General features: G+C 34.0%; 1 protein-coding gene across 1 annotated transcript in view; it reads right to left on the bottom strand.

The window, feature by feature from the left end:
* The window catches only part of LOC114348418 (retinal guanylyl cyclase 2), a 368,770-nt gene that overhangs the window by 23,929 nt on the left and 324,537 nt on the right, over nucleotides 1-20,304 (bottom strand). The window contains exon 12 of the mRNA XM_028298999.2: nucleotides 6,136-6,412. Within this exon, the coding sequence (XP_028154800.2) occupies nucleotides 6,136-6,412 (277 nt within the window). The remainder of the gene's footprint in view (nucleotides 1-6,135; nucleotides 6,413-20,304) is intronic.

The raw sequence follows: 20,304 nt of genomic DNA, 5'->3' as shown, positions 1-20,304 counted from the left end.
AGATATTTGGATTTTTAAACTTGATCCTTCAGAAATGTCCTTGAAGCGTGTTTCTTCTGAGATTGGCTCTACTTTAGAGAAATTTGAATAATTTCAGGGGTTTGCTGATATTTCACGCCTAAAAAGTTAAGTAACTAAGCCTCCATCACAATGAGTAACTACTATATTTGTCTCCACCCTGCAGTTTTAGGTTAGGGCTGTTCAACGAGTCAAAGATGTCTGAGAAATAAGCCAATATTATATGGGTACAATGTTTTTTGAAGGCCATGTTTAGCTCATTTTTCTTTTGATGTTCCAAGGTGATTACTTCATCTCAAAGGTCAAATAATCTTGCCAACATGTTTCCTTTTGAGAGCCATCGTACTTCTGTATGAAGTAGCAGTGTTTTGTGATCACTTTCTAAATCTTCACAACGAGTTTTAAACAGTCCATTATTCAACGCACTGTTTTTATGTACTTAACTACTTTAATACACAACTTTAAGACAGCCATAAGTTCATTTGGAAGGGTTTTTGCTGCCAAGGCTTGTCGATGTATAAAACAATGTATCCCAATCACATCAGCATTTTTCTCTATTACTATTTGCAAATAGCCTTAGCGAAAACCAAACATTGAAGGTGCGTTATCTGTACATAAACTGATCAGTTTTTGCCAAGAGAATTCATGTTTGTCAAAAAACTCTCACACTGCTTTCATAACATTAATAGCTTTTGTCGTGTTCTCCAGTCTCAATATACCGAACATAAACAATTAACTGATAACGTTGTGCTATGTCAGTACTCTCGTCTAGCTGAATAGCAAAAAATGGCGATTATTTTACTGCAGTAACTACCTGGTTTTTTATGTTTTCGGTCTTATCATCAATGCGGCGTTTCTCAGTGTTGTCAAAAAGAGGTATTTGAGATAACTTTTGCTTACTCTGCGTTACTAGACACAATTTAACAAGCGGTTAACTAAATTTAATTTAATGTTCAACTTGTCTCGCGCCCCCCCTGATATGTCCTCATGCCCCCAGGGGGGCGCACCACCCCAGTCTGGGAACCCCTGCTCTAGTGGCTATCTACTTCTTCTTCTTCTTCCTGTTTATAAGCAATGCTGCTTGTTCATTGGCGGATTGATACCTCTATGGAAGGTTGTCACTACATTTTTTGCACGATCTTCAGATACTTCTTCAAGCGATCGGTGATTTATCTCTTGCTATTTTGACCACACGTGTCTCCCCCTTTCTGCTTATGTGGTTATTCCATTCTTTTTTTCTATTTAGTGTCCATTCGTTTATACACTGTACGTTACATTGTCTTCTAATATCTTCACTCCTCTTTCGATCTCTCAGCGCATTTCCTGCAATTCTTCTCAGTAAGGGAGAGCGGGTACACCTGTAACGCGGTACAAACGTAACATTGCTTCTAAACATCTTGTTTCTGATCGACTAGAGCTGGCAACGCTGCATGTGAGAAAGTATTTAGTGATGTAATGTTGACCGTACTTTGGCGAAGTGAGGGAGTTACGTTGTTAGACGAAAATATTGGTTTTTACGCCTGGCTAGTAAAATTAATTAAATTTTGTATTTTTTGGATAATCGCTCTAGTTTTAGAGTTATTGTTTAGAAAGGGTGGCATAAGAATTGAGTCATACTATACATTTATCAATATATTTATTAAATTGAGATTAGATTTCGTGATCGTGATCTGTTATAAAATTCTGACAAACCATTGGCATGTCGTTGTGGTATAATTGTAACACTAGCAACGGATACATTTGTAACGTGTATTTCCCATACCAGTAAATACATACACATTATATAATGTATGTATCACTATGTATGTGTACATATAAATAAATATATACATAAATGTATTTATTAATATTATATAATCTGTATATATTATATTATAAATTAGTGTGCCTGTTTTGGAAAACATTTTTGATTTATGTTTGATTTTATTTCAAGTAGTAGGTAGTAAGTAGGTCTTTATACAATATTTAATTCTTTATTGGTTTACAAGACACCTGTTTATAAATATTTATTTTGGGAATAAGTTGGATAAAATTCCATGATTTTGACATTGTTACATTTGTCCCCGTTATGTGTTACAATTGTCCCTTTAATGGGTATAGATGTAACACTTGTTGTTAAGTTAAAATTATGCATATTTCTAGTTACCTAATCAATAAAACTTACAAAATAAAATTGGAAATTGAAGTCAAATGTTCAACCTATAGTCCTCTATGTTTATATTCCACTTATATGGAACCCATTTTTAAATAAAAAATTACAAGTAAAAATTGTTACAATTGTACCCGACCTCCCCTACTCTCATCTCTGCAGTTTCTACTAGTCTCTGTGTTGTGACTGTATCGGGTCTTGTTTCTGATGCATATCTTATTATTGGTCGTACACTGGCTTTCTAAATTCCCAACTTCATCTCAGTATTAATATGTCGGTTTCGCCATATAGTGTTATTAGGACATCCTGCCAGCCTATTTGCTTTTTGTGCTTGATTTGTCACTTCTTTGTTCAGGTTTCTGTAGCTTGACAATGCTTCCCTAATTTCAAGGTATTTTATTTCCATTACGTGTGCAATACTGATACCATCAATTCTTTTGCTTTTATGTTAAATCTATGGACTAATCTTTGCAGACTATCTTCATTTTAAGCTATCAATATTGGGTCGTCTGCGTAACAGAGTATTTTTCCATCTTTGCTTCCCATTCTGTATCCTCTTCTTTTCTTGACGCTTTTGATTATTTCATACATGATTAAATTGAAGAGCATAGGAATCAATGAGTCTCCCTGTGTAATTCCGCAACCTATGTCTATAGGTTCTGTAAGTTGTCTGTATCTTTCCCTTTTTTTACACGACGCGCGACGCGCCGTTTTTATGCAAAAATAAAACTCTACAAAATGAAAGAAAATAGTTATTTTCCTAACTGGTGCGGAAAGTGATACTTTCACGCACGAGACTGCCGTTGACTCGAACGACGCGCTAGCGGAGTTCAGGCAAGCAGTTGAGTGCGGGAAAGACACTTTCCGCATGAGTTAGGAACAACATTTTTTCTAGAGCCGTACGTTTGGAAAAAAGCCACAAAAAATAGAGTTGTATCAATTTTTATTTAGAAGTAAAAATACACAAATTAATTCTTTGACAAGGTTGTCAAAACCAAACTTTCAATATAATGGGTTACCACAACGACGATATTGGTTTCCATGACGACGCGACGATTCAAAACCATTATAATTGTCTATTGATCTGACTTTTTAATATTATGTCAAAATAATTTTATTTCATCGAATAATCGCGCTAATTTCATTAGAACATGAACACAATAAGATAAATTTGAAATAAATTAGTAAATATATATATATATACACCCTTCTTAGACATCAACGCCCTTCGGTAGGGATCTATGGAGGAGTATCACCAAGCCGCAAGCCCTTATCCCTTGCCGTACCGCTCCCCCATAGGCCGATCAGACGCCAGTTATTCCAAACCAAGTCGTAGATTCTATTGAATTTTCTACTACGGCGTTGGCCTTTTATTAATTTTATGACCTGGCGGAGGCTTGAACCATCGATCGCAAATCCACTAAACTTGTCGATCGACTTCGCCTCTGCCAAGTGAACTGTCTAGACCGATAAATTAGTACATAATATCTTAATATTAGTTTATTGCATGTATTATAATATATTATAATGCCATATTACAAGGTATTTTACTTTCCCGCACGCCGTGCGGGAAAGTGCAACTTTCGGAAACGAAATGCTTGCGTGAAAGTGACTCTTTTAGCACGGCCGTAGAAAAACGAAGTTTGTACGATGATTTAAATCAAAAGTATCTCCAAAAAACGAAAAACCTCGTTTTAATGTTTTTGTAAGTTACGAGTGGGGCTAGGGATCTAAAATTTTTTTTGGTCGAATAATTTTTGATGAACAAGATGATATTTCTATTTTTGGAATATCTCTGGGAGTGTGTATAACTATCTCAAAGAACAATCTGACCAAAAAAATAAAGGAAGGATCAAAATTTGGGATAGGTAGTTGAAATTGTCTATTATTATATAAGAAAAAGTTAACAATTCTACATCCCCTTCATTTTACAAAAATTGGAACATACCCCCTTCTCGAAAGTAAAAAAATATACATTTAAATAAGTCCGGAATTGCATAAAATGACTAATTCTAAGCAACTTTTGTTTTATAGAGTTTTTTTACTTAGTCAATACTTTTAGAATTATTTACGAGTGAATACGAGTTTTTTTAACAAAAAAAAACATGTTTTAGGACGGTTCTTTGCAAATAAATCAGAAAGTAAGTATTTTATCGAAAAAAATACTCTTAGTAAAAATATAGCGTATAAAAAGTGAAAAAATGGTGTATGTATAAAGTCTGTAGACCCCGGTAGAAGCAAAGTTGTAGCTAATGAAAAGTAGGTTCTTATTCGTCAAATTCTAAATCGAATATTTCAACGAAATAACCAAAAAACGGAGCACTTTTCGGGGAACACTCATTAGAACTTTTTTAAAGTATTAAAAAAAGTGTTTAAAAAAGGTTTTATGTTGTTAAAAAAAAACATCAAAAATAAATGAGTGACGCTCAAAATATCGTTGGTCTCTTTTATTTTTTGGTAAAAAAAATCGCAAAAATCACCCTTTAATAAGCATCACACATGATATTAATTGCTTTGCTTATGTATTCTTTATATGATCTGTAAGTGTCACCTAGATGTAAAAAAATCTTGTTTTAAAGAACCTCGCAAATATAAGTTTTTGTTTATTTTATATGGAGAAATGTTAATAACAGAATCGTAGAAAGAGGGTTCTGTCATTAATCCATTTACTCAATAAAAGCGTTACTCAATAAAAATTAAAGAGAATGACGACATCAGATCTTATATTTCTTTGGAAGGTTTTAATCCGTTTCATTGCTGAAAAACTTCTTTCAACGAATGCACTTTAACGGAATTATTAAAAATAGGTTTTCCAATTTAAAGGGTTCCTAAAATGCATTATCAAGTTCTGAAGATGTTAAATACTGATACAATTCTTGTACATTTTTTTTAAATATAATCTGGATTATTATAAAGAACTATCAATTCTGTTTTTTAACTTTACTGTGTCAAAATGTTGTCCTAATAGCTGTACAAATTGATGAAAGGCCCTATCTGAAATTTTTTGCTTTAAATTAGAAAACCTATTTTTAAGTTGGGATAATCATAGTGTCAAAAATTAAAAAACAATCGTCAACGACACTCATCCATGTTTAATTGCACGCACACAGTAATAGGTAAGTAGTAAGTAACCATTGTAACCATTCCAAAAAGTGGTGACAAGCCTACTAAGATCCACAGCGAGCTTACGCTTTCGTCTTTCAAAATTTTCAGACACGAGCCTTCTTCGACCGTCCGACCGATAGCCGATGGACCTTCATTTGTAACCACATTTAAAATTGATAACATTAACCTGCAACCGAGTCGCATAAATTCGCCAATATTTTCGTGCGTCTAGTTGGCTTTTTAGTGAATTACTATTAACAACCATATTTCTATTGAAAATAAAAATAATATGGAATTATTTCACCGTCATAAAATATTTATTTGCAAGATTTTTAACTGTTACCAATGGTAACAGTGGTTACATGGACGCTTCGCCAGTGAGTGTCACTCTGCTTCTACTGGGTCTACAGATTTCATAGATACACCTTTTTTTTACTTTGTTATATGCTATATTTTTGCTAAGAGCATTTTTTTGGATAAAATACTTACTTTTTGAGTTATTTACGAAAAACTGTTCAAAAACATGTTTTTTTTTGTTAAAAATGAACATATTCACTCGAAAATAACTAGAAAAGTATGGACTGACTAAAAAACCTCTATAGAACAACATTTGCTTAATAGAACTAGCCATTTTATCCAACTCCGGACTTATTTTAAATCTATATTACATATTTCCAAAATTTTGTAAAATGGAGGGGATGTAGAAGTGTAATAGTTTTTTTTTTATATAATAATAGATATTTTCAACTATGTATCCGCAAATTTTCATTCTTCCTTTATTTGTTTTGAGGTGTTCGTAAATTTTTGTGTTCTTTGATCGTGCTATATGTGTGAATTGTTATTAAAAATAAAATGCTATTTACCAGTACATTGTCTTCGATTCTAACGACCTCTTCAGCCCGATCAAGGCTAAATTGTCTTCGAAGTAATTTTCCTACCCTGTGTTTTGGACTTAAGCATTTATAGTGATTGTATGGAGTACTCAGGTCATCCTCGTCAATTTTTCTTGGTCTTCTGAATCCGGAAAGGGAAGTAGTTGAGGCACCGAGAAGAGCTGCAGCAACTTCTGATGCTGACACTGGTGTTCCTAATGGTACGGGCACTTCACTCGACGTACTCTTTACCATATGGCTGTCTTGTCTGAAAATAAAATTATTTATTAAGTAATGAAAAATATATAAAAACACATTTCAAAATATTGTAACATCTTGTACGAGAATCGTGTGCGAGAATCTGCAAAAATTTGAAGCAGATGTTGCTCGTGTGGTGAGGTTGGCTTTTCCGGAGGTGCCAGACAGTGTTTTAAAAGAAATTAGGGTAGATATCTTCGTCAATGGGTTGAAAGAGAGTAAACTACAGAAAGCTTTACGACTAGCAAGATCAAAAGTTTTAGATGAAGCACTTGCTATTGCCTTAAAACACAAAGCAGCTAGCCAAGCTTCACAAAACCATTGAGTACTAACCGTCGAAAAAGGCGGTAAGAGAAAAGATGAACGTTTGGAGGAAATGGTACGGAGGGTGATTCGTAACACCATGCCGACGAGACGCGTGAAGAGGGCTGGAAGAGTTCGTTCAAATACAGATGCTTCCTCGATACGGCCATGCGGTGAAAGTTGTAATCACCGGCTTAAAGTAGAGGAACAGCTTTGCCCTGTGAGACGAACCACCGTCGTTAATGAGCAATGGCAGCCCCAACAGTTACAAGACGCCCAAGAAGATGATCCATGTATAAAAAGAATATTGGATTGGATGCGGCAAAGTGAGAGACCTAGTTGGCAAAACATTAGTGCACGTATTCCGGAAGTCAAGGCCTACTGGAGCCAATGAAATTGCCTGGTACTAAAAGATGATCTTCTGTACAGAACCTTTAAGAACGATGATGGTACAGAACCTAAGCTTCAGTTTATTGTACCTAAAAGTAAAGTGTCAGAAGTATTGCGTCAGTTGCATGACGGTACATCCGGTGGACACTTTGGTATTACGAAGACTCTGCAAAAGGTTCGAGAACGGTTCTATTGGGTGAACTGTAAAGATGATGTACGAAGATGGTGCCGGAAATGTAAACTGTGTGCATCTAGTAATGGTCTAGTTAGTAAAAAGAAAGCACCCATGAGACAGTACAACGTTGGCAGTCCCATGGAAAGAGTAGCAATCGACATTGCAGGTCCATTTCCAGAAACCGATGCTGGAAATAAATACATCCTGGTAGCCATGGATTATTTTACAAAATGGACCGAGGACTATGCATTACAAAATCAAGAAGCTGCTACCGTTGTAGAGGTACTTGTTAAATAATTCATCAGCCGATTTGGTGTTCCCTTGGAGATCCACTCCGATCAAGAGCGAAATTTTGAGTCAGCCCTTTTCCAAAACGTTTGTAAATTGATTGGTGTCAATAAGACCAGAACGACACCCCTGCATCATCAATCAGTTAGAATGGTCGAGAGAGTGAACCGAACGATGGCTAAACACTTGTACAAAGTTGTATTTGAACATCAGCGAGATTGGGACCAGCACATTCATTTATTCCTGATGGCCTACCGCTCGGCCGTAAATGAAACTACAGGTCAGACACCAACCTGCCTGATGTTGGGTCGTGAAGTTCGTTTGTCCTGCCACCTAGAGTTTGGCTGCAGACCTTCCGAGGAAAATGTTGCGGGCGAAGAATACGTCGACCGCCTGAAGTTACGAATGAACAACATTCATGAACTTGCCCGACAACACATCCAGATAGCCAGTGACAGAATGAAAGATGAATGTGATTCTCGATGCAAGAATGAAAGCTTCGAAGTAGGTGATCTTGTCTGGCTTTATAATCCACAACGTCGTCGAGGATTGTGTTCTAAACTTCAAAGACAACGGGAAGGTCAGTATGAAGTTAAGAAGAAAATAAATGACGTAATATACAGAATTAAGAAGTTGCCAAACGGTAAACCAAAAGTTATTCACATAAATCGTCTTGCACCATATGCTGGCATAAAATGAAACAGAAGAAGCCCGAGTCCTCCAACAGGAGATGAAGGATGCCGCACAACCAAGTTTTAATGGATTTATGTCAAATTACTCAGAGAGAAAGAGTGCTAGATTCGGCGTGACCAAGTTCAGCAAGATCTGTTTAGTGTTCCAGAAGACGTCTTTCTAGTCCACTGTGTTGCCCAAGATCTCGAGATGATTAAAGGAATCTAGTCCGTATTCAATAGAAAGTTCGGCCGCCTGGACGAGTTAAGAAATCAGCAGCCTAAAATTGGAAGAGAACTGCGATTGGAAGATGGTCCTCGATCTTTACTGTTTATGGTAATCAGGAAGTCTTATACGGACACGCCAAGCTACGAGAACATATGGCGTGCTCTAACTAATTTGAAGAAAATCGTGTGTAATTATGACATCAAAAATTTGGCTTTACCAAAAATAGGCCATGCAGTAGAAAATCGGCATTGGAAGATTGTGAGAAGCATGCTTGAAGCCATCTTCAGACAAACCGGCGTACGAATTACTGTGTGTTGCATTAACCCAAAGATCTCGTACCATTCAAAGACAATAGACTGTTACTTCTTATTGAGTTGTGTATGCAGAGTTGGAGAATCCTGTAGATTCCGCCATCCTGGGCCTTCATCTAAAGTTGCTGATCGGGACGCTCAGAACTTAAGAAGGGAGTAGTGTGACGAATTACCGACAGCAAATACCAGGTTTCGTCTCGACAGTTCGTTACGTATGGAGACATCTGGAAGGATGACTCATCAGACGAGCGAGGAAAAGATTTCTCGAGAAAGATCGCCTACGCATTACCAAAATTGGGCGGTTCCGTTTTTCTGGAACGTTCAAGAACATGGCTTGTATTTTTGTATTCAATATAAATAAAGATGGAATTTTTAGGAGTGGTTAGTCTGTAAAATAAATTTGTCTGTAACTTGTATAAATAATTTCGTATAATCGAACCGAGAGTATTATTTTAACCGTAAGCACGCTACAATATGTTAATTCCGGCAGGATATGTTAGTGATTATTTCATTCACAGGAGATTCTGACCAATAGAAAGCTACAGAAATCTAAATTAAACTGATAACTTTAGATGCCTTTTGTTGCTACGAAAAAATACATTCAGTGACATTAATGACAAATGTTTTAAAAATTATAAAAGTGATGACTTTCAACCGTCAAATACATATTTATAACAACTGTGTGTTTAACTGTACTAATTTGTACTTACATAAATAAATTACAATAAAATTTTGGTTTTGAACAGTTTTATTCATGAAATAATCGCAACAAATTGCACTCGATCTCTAAAATTAATACAGAATTTTAGAGCTCTTGTGCAATTACTACTGATTATTTCATTCATAGAAGATTCTGACCAATAGAAAGCTACAGAAATCTAAATTAAATTCACATTAAGGAGAAAAAGGTCCTTCCTAAAAGTTAGAACAATAAATTTAGGGTAGCTCACCATGCAATGTCAAATGACATCCCGACTGGACTATATTAGCAGTAACCAGTGCGGCTCGTGGCTTTAGGGACAGGGTCGGCATGGTTTTGTCTCCTCAGAGAGGTATGCTATCTAATTAAAAGGCTACAATTTCATAGCAGATTTTTGGTTTTTGTTTATTTTTATTTTTTTTATTTTCTTTTGTTTTTTCTTACTCTAGTCTATGTTGTTTCGAAGAAGCAAAATTGGTTATAACGTCATTGTAAAATTTATTATTGTTTTGGAGAGATTTTAAAAGTTTTTTTCTATTGACATTTGAGACAAGCTTGACATTCTCTCTTGTTTCATGGTGTTTCGACAATACGTTTTGACTCTTTTGAGACGATCCCCTCTGTGGCTCAGTGATAAGAGTGCCTACCTTTGGATCAAATGATCCGAATGGTCGTGGGTTCGAATCTCACCAGGGTCAGAGATTTTTCGTTTATTATAAATTAATAAATAAAATTAGTTTCTGTTCTTGTGGGATCGGTACTCACGGGAGGGATCGCAGACGTTCGGATACAATTAGCGTCTCTTTGGAAAGAGGTGGACTTTGCAAAGTAACAAGACACTTACTCAACACACACTACAGATTACTCCCCTGAGTTAGTGATAAGTTATAGTCTAAAAAATCATTATGAAATTGACTGGCCAGTTGGTTGTGAAAACCAGTGCCAATAAAACACAAAACACACACACTCTTTTGAGACAAGAGAAATCCCGTTCATTTGAGGCAGAATTTGCCCACATTTGAGAACAATAATTTATTAATTTCGGGAACAGTTTGTTGTATATAATGAATTGTAGTATATAAAATTATACATATTTTGTAATTTATCCCACCTTCCGAAAATATTTGGATCAGCATATAAAATTTTATTTTCTTATTTTATTTGATTAAAGAATGATGGATAATTTTTAATGAACTTTTCTAATAGATATTATAAAAATTCTTTGGCGTAATTTCTAAATTTTGAATCGTCAAAGAGGTAGATGACTTATGACAGTGAGTAAATAAAGCGGGGGTGCAATAGTTTTAACTTTTGCCTGGAGACCACACAATTCACCGGGCATCAAGGCAGCTCTGTCATAAGTTTGCCTTACCCATAATTTATTTTTGATATTAAAAAATTTTAATCTGTCCTTTAAAACACCAAAAATATATTCTGTCTTATGGCTTCTACTCACGTCTGAAAACCTAAATACCCCCCATAAATATTAGACGTAACGCGTATCGAAGAACAATTGATAATTGTGAATGACATGTTACCTCTATCAGTAGTTTCGTCTACTTCTACCGAAAAGGATCAAAATGTAACTACTAATTGATTCTTTCATTTTGTGCTGTTTTAGGTACGACGCTAAATCTCTTCAAGACAGAAAGTAAATTAAAAAATTCCAGATCGTATTTGTTAAACAATTTTATTTGTTCTCTATAATTAACTTGATTTAACGAATAATCCGATTCATTCTGTCCCCTAAATGGTAATTCCTGGTAACTTAAAAAACTACAATATCAATAATTAAACGACGTAAAACTACGTATTTCATAGTTTCATCCTGGGCGCAGTACGCGGCTAAGTACGTGCCTTGATGCCGTTTGCCAGATCACCGATCGGCAGATTGGTATCTGCAGAAACTTGCCATTCAAATGAATACGGGGAATGTATAATTGGTTGCATATCGGCTAATATTCCATGGCTTCTTATTACAACCAAATAGTCAATCTAAGGACGGCTTGCCGAAGCGGGCCTATTGCAATCGGGTGCATGGCTATATGATCATTAATTTGAAAAGTCTGTTACTCACAGCGCACAGGGATCACTTAACGTATCGGATCGGTCGAATTCTTTTAAAAACAATGAATAAAAAGTCTGTATTATCTCAAAGATATTTTTTTATTTTACAGAAACGAATATCACCAACTCTGATTAAATTAAATATTTAAAAAAATCTATAATGTGTCGATAAATGTGTGCCGAACCTGCCGACAATGACCAACCGCCACTGGCAGTAACTAAACTACTAAATATCAATCTGTAACAACAATATATCGTAGTAGCCACTGGAAAACTTTAAAAGCGTTTCACTTAAATAATACGATCTCGCAATACAGTTTACTATAGCAATAAAACCGCGTATAAGCTGACAACAATAATACTTTTTATAAAATTACTTTCTTTTTATCCTAAGTCTCATTTTAAGAGTTAAATTGAATTGAAGCAGAATTATTGAAGGACTATCTCCAACCCACATGAGTTCCATTTCATTTATGAGAAGAAATTATGGTCGCTACCCTCGTAAAAGTTTTTTTACCCGCCTTGAGTGTAGTCTTTATGGGTTGCTACATAAAATAGGGTTACGGCACATCGTCATTGGGGCTATAATCGTGTATTTTGGGTTGAAGATCTTAACTGAGACTTATGGCAAAAAGAGATAACACAATGTTATATAAATAACTAAAATTAATAATATATATATATAAAGGGTGTCCAGAAACTCTCCTAACAAACGAAGACCGGAGATTCCTCAGATAATAATTGTAAAACAATTTAACCCAATTCACCTATAATAATAGTCCGACAATGCTTCCTAATGGAGCTAGAGCTCTTTAAAAGGAAAGGCGCAACAATTTTCACTGTGTTTTAAATGTATTCATTTTTTTCGAATCTTGAGAAAACTAATAAGTAGTTTTGAAAAATTTAAATGCAGAATGAAAGATTACGTTATTACCGAGAGACGAAAGTCTCTTAGAATAAATAAAAAGTTTTTTTGAATGAAATATTTGCAATTAAATGTCAAACTAAATGTTCTCTTTGGTTTTCACCCCTGTAACTTATTAAAATAATCATTATAGAAGTTTTCAGGGACTTTCGGCCCTCACTAATAATGTATTCTTTCATTCTGGGTTTAAATTTTTCAAAAATACTTATTAATTTTCACAGGATTCGAAACAAAAAATGAATACGTTTAAAACACATTAAAAATTTTGACAGGCGACATTTTGCGCGGTTCCCCTTAAAGACGGCGTCTTGTAATTAGTTTTTTTTTTAAATACCTCCAGAAGGCTTCTATTTAGAAAAACGAAAACTGGTACATCTATTTATCTTCTTGAGATAAATCGATTACATTAATTTCGAATTTCTAGTACCGGTCATAGACGTCCGTTTTGGATAGGGCAACGGTTATTTTATCACATAATTTTTTTGTCTTTAACTTTTAAGATTTTTTTTACGCTGGTTTATTAAATTCTGAGGTATTCTAGTACTAAAATATACTCTTGCTTTAACTCGGTTGATGCACCGATTTCTAGAAAAAGTCAATTTAAAAATTTTTCGTTTCTTGAATTTGAAATAAATTTAAAAAAATTCAAAATAAAACAGTGTGTTTTACCGACTTAAAGCAAGAGTAACTTTTAGTACTAGAATACCTCACAATTAAAAACAAAAAAGTTTTGCGATAAAATAACCGTTGACATATCCAAAACGGACGTCTATGCCCGGTACTAGAAATTCGCAATTGAGGAAATCAATTTATCTCTTAAAGATAAATAAACGTACTAATTTTCGTTTTAATAAATATTTTTTTGAATTTTTTTTCAAAAATTTCGTTACCCCCATTTGGAAATTGAAAAAGTTTTCAAAAAGAAACTATTTAAAGAAACGAACACTGGTACGTTTACTTGTCTTCTAGTACCGGCCATTTTGGGTAAATCAACGTTTATTTCAGCGCGCAACTTTTTTGTCTTTTATTTTTTAACCATTTTTGATACTTTAAATGATTTTTTGAATTTTTTTTCAAAAATTTCGTTGCCCCCATTTGGAATTTGAAAAAGTTTTCAAAAAGAAACTATTTAAAGAAACGAACACTGGTATGTTTACTTGTCTTCTAGTACCGGCCATTTTGGGTAAATCAACGTTTATTTCAGCGCGCAACTTTTTTGTCTTTTATTTTTTAAGCATTTTTCATACTTGATTATTAAATTATCAGGTATTCTTGTACTAAAAGTTACTCTTGTTTTATGCAGGTAAAATACACCGTTTTTCTTTTTAAAATTTTTTCCAAACATTTTCAAATTCAAAACGAAAAATTTTCTAATCGATTTTTCTCGAAAACGGTGCATCCTAGCGACGTACAGCAAGAGTATCTTTTATTACTAGAATACTTCACAATGTAATAGTCCAGGGTAAAAATTGCTTAAAGTTTAAAGACAAGAAAGGTATGTAATAAAATACTCGTTGCTTACCCAAAACGGACGTCTATGACCGGTACTAGAAATTCGCAATTGAGGAAATCGATTTATCTCTGAACGATAAATAAACGTAAGAATTTTCGTTTTTCTAAAATTTTTTTTGAAAATTTTTTCAAAAATTTCTTTACCACTATTTGAAATTTGAAAAAGTAAAAAAAAACTATTTAAAGAAGCGAAAACTGATACGTTTATTTGTCTTCTAGTACCGGCCATATGCGTCCATTTTGGGTAAGTCAACGTTTATTTTATCGCATAACTTTTTGGTCTTTCATTTTTAAGAGGAAACAGTAGCGATGAACAGGTAGCAAAAACGCGTTCCAAGATTGCGGCTGTAATTTTGAATATTTTTTCGAGATATTTGGCACACGTATTCGTAATATAATAAAGAATGGCGGTACAGAGCCCTATTTGAAAAATATATTAATATATGGAAATTGCTCTGTAAATAAATACAATATTAAAAAATCGAGCCTGTACCACCATTAAGAAGAACAAAAAAATACACTTTCTTCAAATAAAATTTTTTATCCGATGCCTACATTTTGTGTCATTTTGGAACTACTAAAAGTTTTTATTTCATTAGTAGTTCCAAAATGACACAAAATCTAGGCATGGGATAAAAAAGTATATTTGAAGAAAGTGTATTTTTTTGTTCTTCTTAATGGCGGTACAGGCTCGTTTTTTAATATTGTATTTAATTACGGAGTAATTTCCACATATTAATATATTTTTTAAATTGGGCTCTGTACCGCCATTCTTTATTATATTACGAATATGTGTGCCAAATATCTCGCAAAAATATTCAAAATTACAGCCGTAATCTTGGAACGCGTTTTCGCTACCTGTTGATCGCTACTGTTTCCTCTTAAGCATTTGTGACAATTAATTATTAAATTATCAGGTATTCTTGCACTAAAAGTTACTCTTGCTTAAAGTCTATAAAATACACCGTTTTTTCTTTTAAATTTTTTTTCCAAATTTTGTTCAAATTTAAAATCGAAAAATTTTCATATCGATTTTTCTAGAAAACGGTGCATCCTATGGACGTAAAGCAAGAGTATCCTTTAGAACTAGAGTACTTCACAATTAAAGAATCCATTGTCAAAAATGCTTAAAGGTTAAAGACAAGAAAGGTATATAATATAATACCCGTTGACCTACCCAAAACGTACGCCTGTCACTGGTACCAGAAATTCGAAATTGATAAAATCGATTTATTTCAGAAGCGTTCTGAAGGTATTTAAAAATACTAATTACAAGGCGCCATCTTCAAAGAGCTCTAGCTGCCTAAGGAAGCATTTTCGAAGTAGGAGAATTAAGTTAAATTGCCTTAAAATTATCTGAGGAGCCTCCGGTCTTCGTTTGAGAGGAGAGTTTCTGGAGACCCTGTATAAATAGCCGTATAATGTAGACACTGAGGTAAATAAGTTGAAACACAACTGCCTTAACCCTCGTACTCTGTCACCCCTATGTCACATATACATACCTTTGTCCTGTATCTTCCCCAGCTTTTGCGAGGCTAGAAAACTTAGCTAGTTCCATGTTTCTCATAAATAAGGAATTAATGCTGGGCAATTTGTTGTAGTGATCCTCTGCAGTCTGACGCCTCGAACTTCCAGATATTGAATCGCCCGGGTCTTCGTAATGATCGTGCTGGCTTACCGAGTAGCTTACAATAAGAAGAAGAAAAAGAAGAAGAAAAAGAAGAAAAAGGAGAATAAAAAGAAGAAAAAGAAGAAGAAAAAGAATAAGAAATAAAAAGAAGGAGAGACATGACCAAGGAAGAAATGACAAAGCTCACCAAAGTTTGGAAAATCCACGATATCAGCATGGATAAAGAGATAATACTTGTAAAAACAATGGTTTTCTCCATTTTTCTGTATGGATCTGAATGCCGATTTTTGAAGCAATTTGATCAACGCACTATAGACGCATTTGAAAAGTTTTGCCCACGAAGAATGTTGCAAATACTTTGGACAGCAAGAAGAACCATCGAGTCTATTCTCAGAAAGCTGCATGTTACAAGTAAGCACCGAAATATTGTGACCGAAAAAGTCGCCGTTTACTTTGGTCATGTGCTGCGTAAAGATGGTCTGGAAAAGCTGATATTGCAGGGAACGGTGTAAGGAGCGAGAGCTCGAAGAAGATCACTAACGAGGTATGTGGCCCACATTATAAAAGAGGTCGGAGCTCTCCTAAAGATTAGCTTCAGAGTTGCAGAGGATAGAGAAAGTTGAAGAGAGTTAAGAGAAATCAATAAAATTGAAGGTGGCACGATGTCCTAATCGGACGACCGACTATAAAGATAGTCTTAATTCCTTTGGATTTTAAAACATTGTCTCAAAAATATGATCAATGCAAACTGAAACAAGTGTAGTTTTTGGACTAAAACAAAGAAACTTCCTAGTAGATAAATTCTAACAGCTGAACTATTAATTTCCAAGAAACGAGTCAGTTATTAATGTTTAATGTAAAAATGATTCTTTTTTCCATTGAAAGAAAATTGATGGATTCGACCGTTACTTGATGGAAGTTCATTTTATCTAACAATACAACGCTGAAAATGTTTGTTTTCTATACTTCCATAAAATTTATTATAACTATGTGGTATTTATTATAACTATGTGGTATCTGTATTATAACTTGAGTTCTCCGTATATCATAAACCTACCCATACTGACACAACTATACACAATTCATCATCCCATCCTACATAACACAAATTAGCAGCCTACCATAGCATGTTACATAGACTGACAGAAATTCCCATGTCAAAAAATAACTTCGAAATAGGACTAAACATCATTAAACAAATAGCAGTAAACAATGGCTATAACATAACGAGCAAACAACTAATAAAATTTTAAACCAAAAACTCCATAAGAGAGTCCTGAAATTAATCTATCCACCACCACAGAAAGAACCCAGTACCTTCTGCTCTATCACACATACTGGCAAGATAACATCAAAAATAACCAGTTACATAAAAAAGAAAGGAATACCAGCTTTCAGAACTAACAACAACTTAAACAAATATATTAAGAACAATAAGGGCCGAAAGAGAAAACAACTACAGAGTCGTGTCTACATACTAACTTGTGGTGACTGTCCGAAAACTTACATCGGTCAAGCTGACAGAACCTTTGACAAACGGATAGCAGAACACAAAAGAGCTTTCAACAATAGAGAAACAGACACTTCTACATACGCACTTCACATTCTAGATCATAATCAATCTTTTAATGAAGAGTTTTAAATTCTGCATATTCAAAATAAAGGCCTTAAGAAGCTATCTTTATTAGAATCTACAGAAATTAATAAATTAAAAAATACAGATACATATAATTCTGAATGACCAACTCGAGACAAACATCTCCCCACTCCTCAACGTCTTCAGTTAAAGACTTTAAAAAGGCAAACACATAGTAAACTAAATCATGGCAAACACGTTCTGGCGAAACAGCTGTACTCACATAGTTATAATAAATTTTGTGGAAGTATACAAAACAAACGTTTTCAGTGATTTATTGTTAGATGAAAGAAAATTATTAAAACGTTTTTATATACTTGGCTTGGTTGTTGTCACGGTCTCCGCAAATTTTGTAATCCATTTTAAAAATAGTTCTAGGCTATCTAGGTACCTGAAATTTTCAGAATAGCTTAGAACTAGCTAACAATGCAATATTTAACTGCAATTATATAGGGTGATTGATTAGTGTGGTAAAGCTCCATAGATCCGTTATAGTAATGGATAGCGATAAAAGTTAATAAAAAAATTGTAGCCAACTTTGAACTTCACATTACAAAATTAGTTAGAATGTTACAGGGTGTTCGATAACATAGTGACAGATCAAAGTTAGGTTTTTTTTAAATGAACATCCCTGTATTTTATTTTATATTAAAAATCTTCTCAACTTCTCCATTACAAAGATATAAAGGTTTAGTATGTTATACAGGGTATTTACAAAGGCATAACCAATTTTATATGAAAATCGTAACAAGTTTAACTCCTTGTATAAATAAAAATACGCACAACGGCAATGATTTATTAATGCCATATTTTTTATTTATTGTCAAAATTTTCATAAATAATCGATATTGCTAATTTTCTTTATATTGAATACAGGGTGAGTCAAAACGAAAGTACATTATTTTTTCAGTAATTTTAAATGAAACACCCTCTATTTTATATCACTATCGAAAAGTACCATTACCGTACTTTAATTTTTATGTACATTCCCTATGTCTAAATTTATTAGTTTTCGAGATATTTTCATTTTTCAGAGCAAATAATTAATTACGGGTTTAATATATCCAAATTTTAGGCAAGCCATGACTGAATTGTCTAAAACTGACAATTTACGATTACTTATTATCAATCTGTAATCAAAGTTGGTTACAATTTTTGTTATTAACTTTTATTGCTATCTATTACTATAACGGATCTACGGAATCTACTTACCCCAATATAATCAATCACCCTGTATGGATAAATCGATTTTTTTATTTCAAACTATTTTAAAAATGTGAATAATGTAAGGATATTTTAAAGTACGTCAATAAATCGATATCTACAAATTGATGGTGGGTCAGTGGCATTAGACTGCAGATCGAGAGTTCCTTAGTTCGAACACGACTGTTGCGTATTTTTTTTTTAAATTTTTTTAATAAATAATTAAAAGTTGATGTACTTAAAATTCATATTTTATAAGTGAATTATTATATAGGGTGTCCCAAAAGTAGTGGAACGGTCGAATATTCCGCGAACTAAACATCGGATCGAAAAACTGAAAAATACGTGTTCAATCATTTTCAAAAATATATCCAATGACACCAAACACCAACCCCCACTACACCCTCTGGAGGTGGGGTGGGGGGTAACTTTAAAATCTCAAATGGAAACCCCTAGTTTTTCTTGCAGATTTGAATTCGTTACCTAAAAGTAGGCAACTTGTATCCAAGACATTTTTTCGATCTGTGGATAGATGGCGCTACAATTGGAAAAAACGATTTATCCTGATATTATAGGTAACTTATAGAAACGGTCTAATATCTCGAGAAATACACTTCCAAATGAGAAACCAAAAAACAAGTTTTTAATATTTTTTGAAAACCTATCGATAAACACCAAACATGACCTTTTAACCCACCCCCTGGAGATGGGGTGGGGAGTAAATTTAAAATCTTAAATAGCAACCCCCACTTTTTATTGCAGATTCGAATTCGTCATGAAAAATTAAATAACATTTAGTCGAACAATTTTTTAAAATTGCTGATAGATGGCGCTAATAAATCGTATTTTTCCAATTAAAGCGCCATCTATCAACAATTCTAAAAAATGTTTCGAATAAATGTTGCTTAGTTTTTCATGGCGAATCCGAATCTGTAATAAAAAGTGAAGGTTGCTATTTAAGATTTTAAAGTTACCCCCCACCCCACCTCTAGGGGGTGGGTTGGAGGGTCATGTTTAGTGTTATTCGATAGGTTTTCGAAAAGTATTAAAAACCTTTTTTTGGTTTCTCATTTGGAAGTGTATTTCTCGAGATATTAGACCGTTTCTATAATTTACCTATGGTATCAGGCTAAATCGTTTTTCCCAATTGTAGCGCCATCTATCCACAGTTAGAAAAAATGTCTTGAATAAAAGTTACTTACTTTTACGTAACCAATCCAAATCTGCAAGAAAAACTAGGGGTTTCCATTTGAGATTTTAATGTTACCCCCACCCCACCGCCAGGGGGTGTAGTGGGGGTTAGTGTTTGGTGTCATTGGATAGATTTTTGAAAATGATTGAACACGTATTTTTCAGTTTTTTGATCCGATGTTTAGTTCGCGAAATATGCGACCGTTCCATTACTTTTGGGACACTCTGTATATATATGTACCATTTTAAACAACCGTGTTATTATAAAAAGTACTTTTTTATACTAGTGTAATTTTTGGAATTATAATTTTAACAGTTAATACACCTACTAAAAATTCATATTTTATTCTTTCGTAACATGTTGTGTCCTGTATACAGTGATGAGCGCAGTAATAACCGGCAAAATAACGCAAAAGATGGAAAACATATAAGTTGTGAGATAAAAAGAAAGAACCTAGTGGAGGTGTTAAATTTAGCGATAGTAACTTATAGATTGACGTTATATTGATTGTTTCCAACCTTTAGACGTATCTGACGAGTTTGAGAAATGTCCCTGTCACAGTGACATTTTTAGTTGACATACTCTTCTGATACGTCTAAAGGTGGGAAACAATCAATATAATGTCAATTTATATGTTACTATCGCTAAATTTGACAACTCTACTAGTTTT

The sequence above is a fragment of the Diabrotica virgifera genome, chromosome 2 (assembly GCF_917563875.1).
Source record: "Diabrotica virgifera virgifera chromosome 2, PGI_DIABVI_V3a".
In the NCBI taxonomy this organism is placed as follows: domain Eukaryota; kingdom Metazoa; phylum Arthropoda; class Insecta; order Coleoptera; family Chrysomelidae; genus Diabrotica; species Diabrotica virgifera.
This window is presented reverse-complemented; position numbering and strand designations above follow the sequence as displayed.